Source organism: Argentina silus (assembly GCF_951799395.1).
Source record: "Argentina silus genome assembly, chromosome: 18".
Taxonomy (NCBI): domain Eukaryota; kingdom Metazoa; phylum Chordata; class Actinopteri; order Argentiniformes; family Argentinidae; genus Argentina; species Argentina silus.
This window is the reverse complement of record NC_139672.1, coordinates 3,052,519-3,055,018: the sequence shown is the minus strand read 5'-3', so window position 1 is coordinate 3,055,018 and position 2,500 is coordinate 3,052,519. Positions and strand designations below refer to the sequence as shown.

The 2,500-nt window shown below is 50.2% G+C and overlaps 2 protein-coding genes across 2 annotated transcripts in view; both read right to left on the bottom strand.

The window, feature by feature from the left end:
* Nucleotides 1–1,359, bottom strand: part of LOC310818648 (interferon-induced protein 44-like) — a 2,452-nt gene extending 1,093 nt beyond the window's left edge. The window contains exon 1 of the mRNA XM_083689645.1: nt 1–1,359. This exon is cut by the window's left edge and continues 1,093 nt beyond it. Coding sequence (XP_083545771.1) covers nt 1–1,250 — 1,250 coding nt within the window. The 5' untranslated portion in view covers nt 1,251–1,359.
* Nucleotides 1–2,500, bottom strand: part of atp1a2a (ATPase Na+/K+ transporting subunit alpha 2a) — a 15,184-nt gene that overhangs the window by 9,968 nt on the left and 2,716 nt on the right. The window contains exon 6 of the mRNA XM_083689646.1: nt 2,085–2,353. Within this exon, the coding sequence (XP_083545772.1) occupies nt 2,085–2,353 (269 nt within the window). The remainder of the gene's footprint in view (nt 1–2,084; nt 2,354–2,500) is intronic.

Here is a 2,500-nt window from a genome sequence, read left to right as displayed (position 1 = left end):
TCAGTGCTGCAGTCCACGGAGACTTCCCTGGTGTAGTTCTTCACAGGGAACACGTAGGACACGGCCATGCCCATCAACTCCGCAGCCGTCTTCATCTTCTCCTGTAGGATGCGGCTGGTGTAGACGTACTTGACGTCTGCTTGAACCGCATGGCACACCTGGTCCACATGGGTCAGTAGAATCACCTGGGGGATATCCAGTTCCGACAGCTCGGCATGAAATTTCCTCAGTGCTGTTTGCTGGCCCTCGCTGTAGGTCTTGACTTGGCAGGCGTCCAGAACGAACACAGCACAATGGATCGTATCATTCATTGACGGCTTAGGTCTGTAGCCTGTACACTGGGCATCAATGGGGACACCACTCTGGAACTTGTGTCCCTCTGGGGCGTGTCCCTTGATGACAGCCAGCGCGTCTGTGAGGGTCAGGCCAGTCCTCTTGTCGTCCCCCAGAGCCAACACATCACACAGGGTCAGAGCTGTGGGCTTCCCCCCTCTCTCCGACCGAATGTCATATGACTTCAGCCTCTTAGTAAAGCCGTCAACTGCCATGCCAACGTTAGGCAGGAGAATTACTTTTCCGTACATCACAGATCTGACGGAGTTGATGAAGCTGGATTTTCCTGATCCAGCTGGACCCAGCAACAGAACTCTGACCCGTTTCAGAGACTGGCATGCAGGTTTGAAGGAAAGCAGATTCTCCTTAAGAGCCTCCCTGCCTTTCTCGGTACAAGACAACTCCCTCCAAGGGTCAGGCAGCACATCCCCAACACTGTGAACACGGTGCAACTCCACTTCCACATTGTCTGCACGTTGCTCTTCTTCCCATCCAGTTTGTGTCAAAGTCTCACCAGCCGCAAAGTCTACGTATATTTTAGATACTCCATAAGTAGATGTGTACAAGTGTAGGTATCTTCCAAATGATAACCCGTCCGATGTATTAACAACTGCAGTACTATTATCCTGTACCGTATATTGGGATGCATTATGCTCACTTAGCTCAAAGAGAAACGCATCTCCATCCTCTTGATTGTTTTTGGGAGGTTTACTTAGGTAGATTCCTTTTACTAACCCCGATTTTAAATACGCCAAAATCACAAACCTTCCAACTTTGTCGAATTTTGAGAACAACGTTGTCATTTGAAATCCATGGTGTGTCGCCTTAAACAGCAGATGAAGTCCGACAGGTTCGGGAAAGAGCTTTAACAGCTGCGTCTCTCTCTCCAGACCCAATGCAGACACGATGGATGCCATTATAATTGTGAAAATTAGGCCTATTGCACGGAGAAACTTCTCAAGCTTCCTTGTGAGACCCAGCACAAATCAAAATAACAAGCCCTCTAAACATAATTGAAATCGAAAGTAAATCCTGCCTACAGCATGGAAACGAAACTTAAGCGGAAGCATAATAATACTGCCACGTCTCATACTGACAAGGCATTAGCCGAAGTTGACTGATATGCTTTTGTTTATCTGACATATTCCATGGAAATACAGTATGTCAGACATACACAAATATGTTGGATTTACAAAGCACGTACTGTAGCAGAGCCGACTTCGGCTAGCAAAGCCTATTGTAAGTGCGTGCTGAGGTCTGAGTCCCGTTATAAAAACATTTTTTTTTTAAAACAGCAGAGTGCCTCTTTCTGGTTTTATGTAGGCCTACGTACTTTGTAAACATGCCATGAGTTAGAGCCAGTCACTTCAGATAATGAGAGGCAACCCTCTGCCACAGGGAGCACACACACAGCTGAGCTTCCCAATTTAAACTGTTTGTGCTGCCATGATATCCAGATGTAGATGTAGTCTATATTTAGCTCTTATTTTTGTTCAACATGACAGATTGTCTGCTCTAAACTAGCCTACATAATGTATTTCTATCCGAACATTTCTGTAACAGTGCCCCAGTGCCTGTAAATGACATCTGCAACAATGATGTCCCTGCACATGCAGTCCCTCCCCATGACAGAAGGCCAGCCCCCACTCCCTGCGGCACACTCCAGCGCAGCACGCCCCAGCGCAGCACGCCCCAGCACAGCGCGTCCAAACAACTTGCTCCACCCCGTCCAGAATGCTAGCGTGACTCACTGTGACGGTGGCCAGAAGGCCCTCTGGCACATTGGCAACGATGATGCCGATGAGGAAGATCACGGCCTCTAGCCAGGTGTAGCCCAGGATGACGGCCAGGATGAAGAAGCTGACGCCCAGGAACACGGCCACGCCCGTGATCAGGTGGATGAAGTGTTCGATCTCCATGTTGATGGGTGTCTGGCCCGTCTGCAGCCCAGAGGCCAGGGTGGCGATGCGGCCCATCACCGTGTTGTCTCCTGTGGCTATCACCACACCATGGGCTGTGCCTGGGAGAGAGAAGGGGGAGAGGGGGGGGGGGAAGGGGGAGACAGGAGAGAAGGGAAGAGAGAGAAGGGGGGGAGACAGAGAGAGAGAGGGGGAGAGAGAGAAGGGGAGACAGGAGAGAGGGGGAGAGAGAGGGGGGGAGAAGTGGG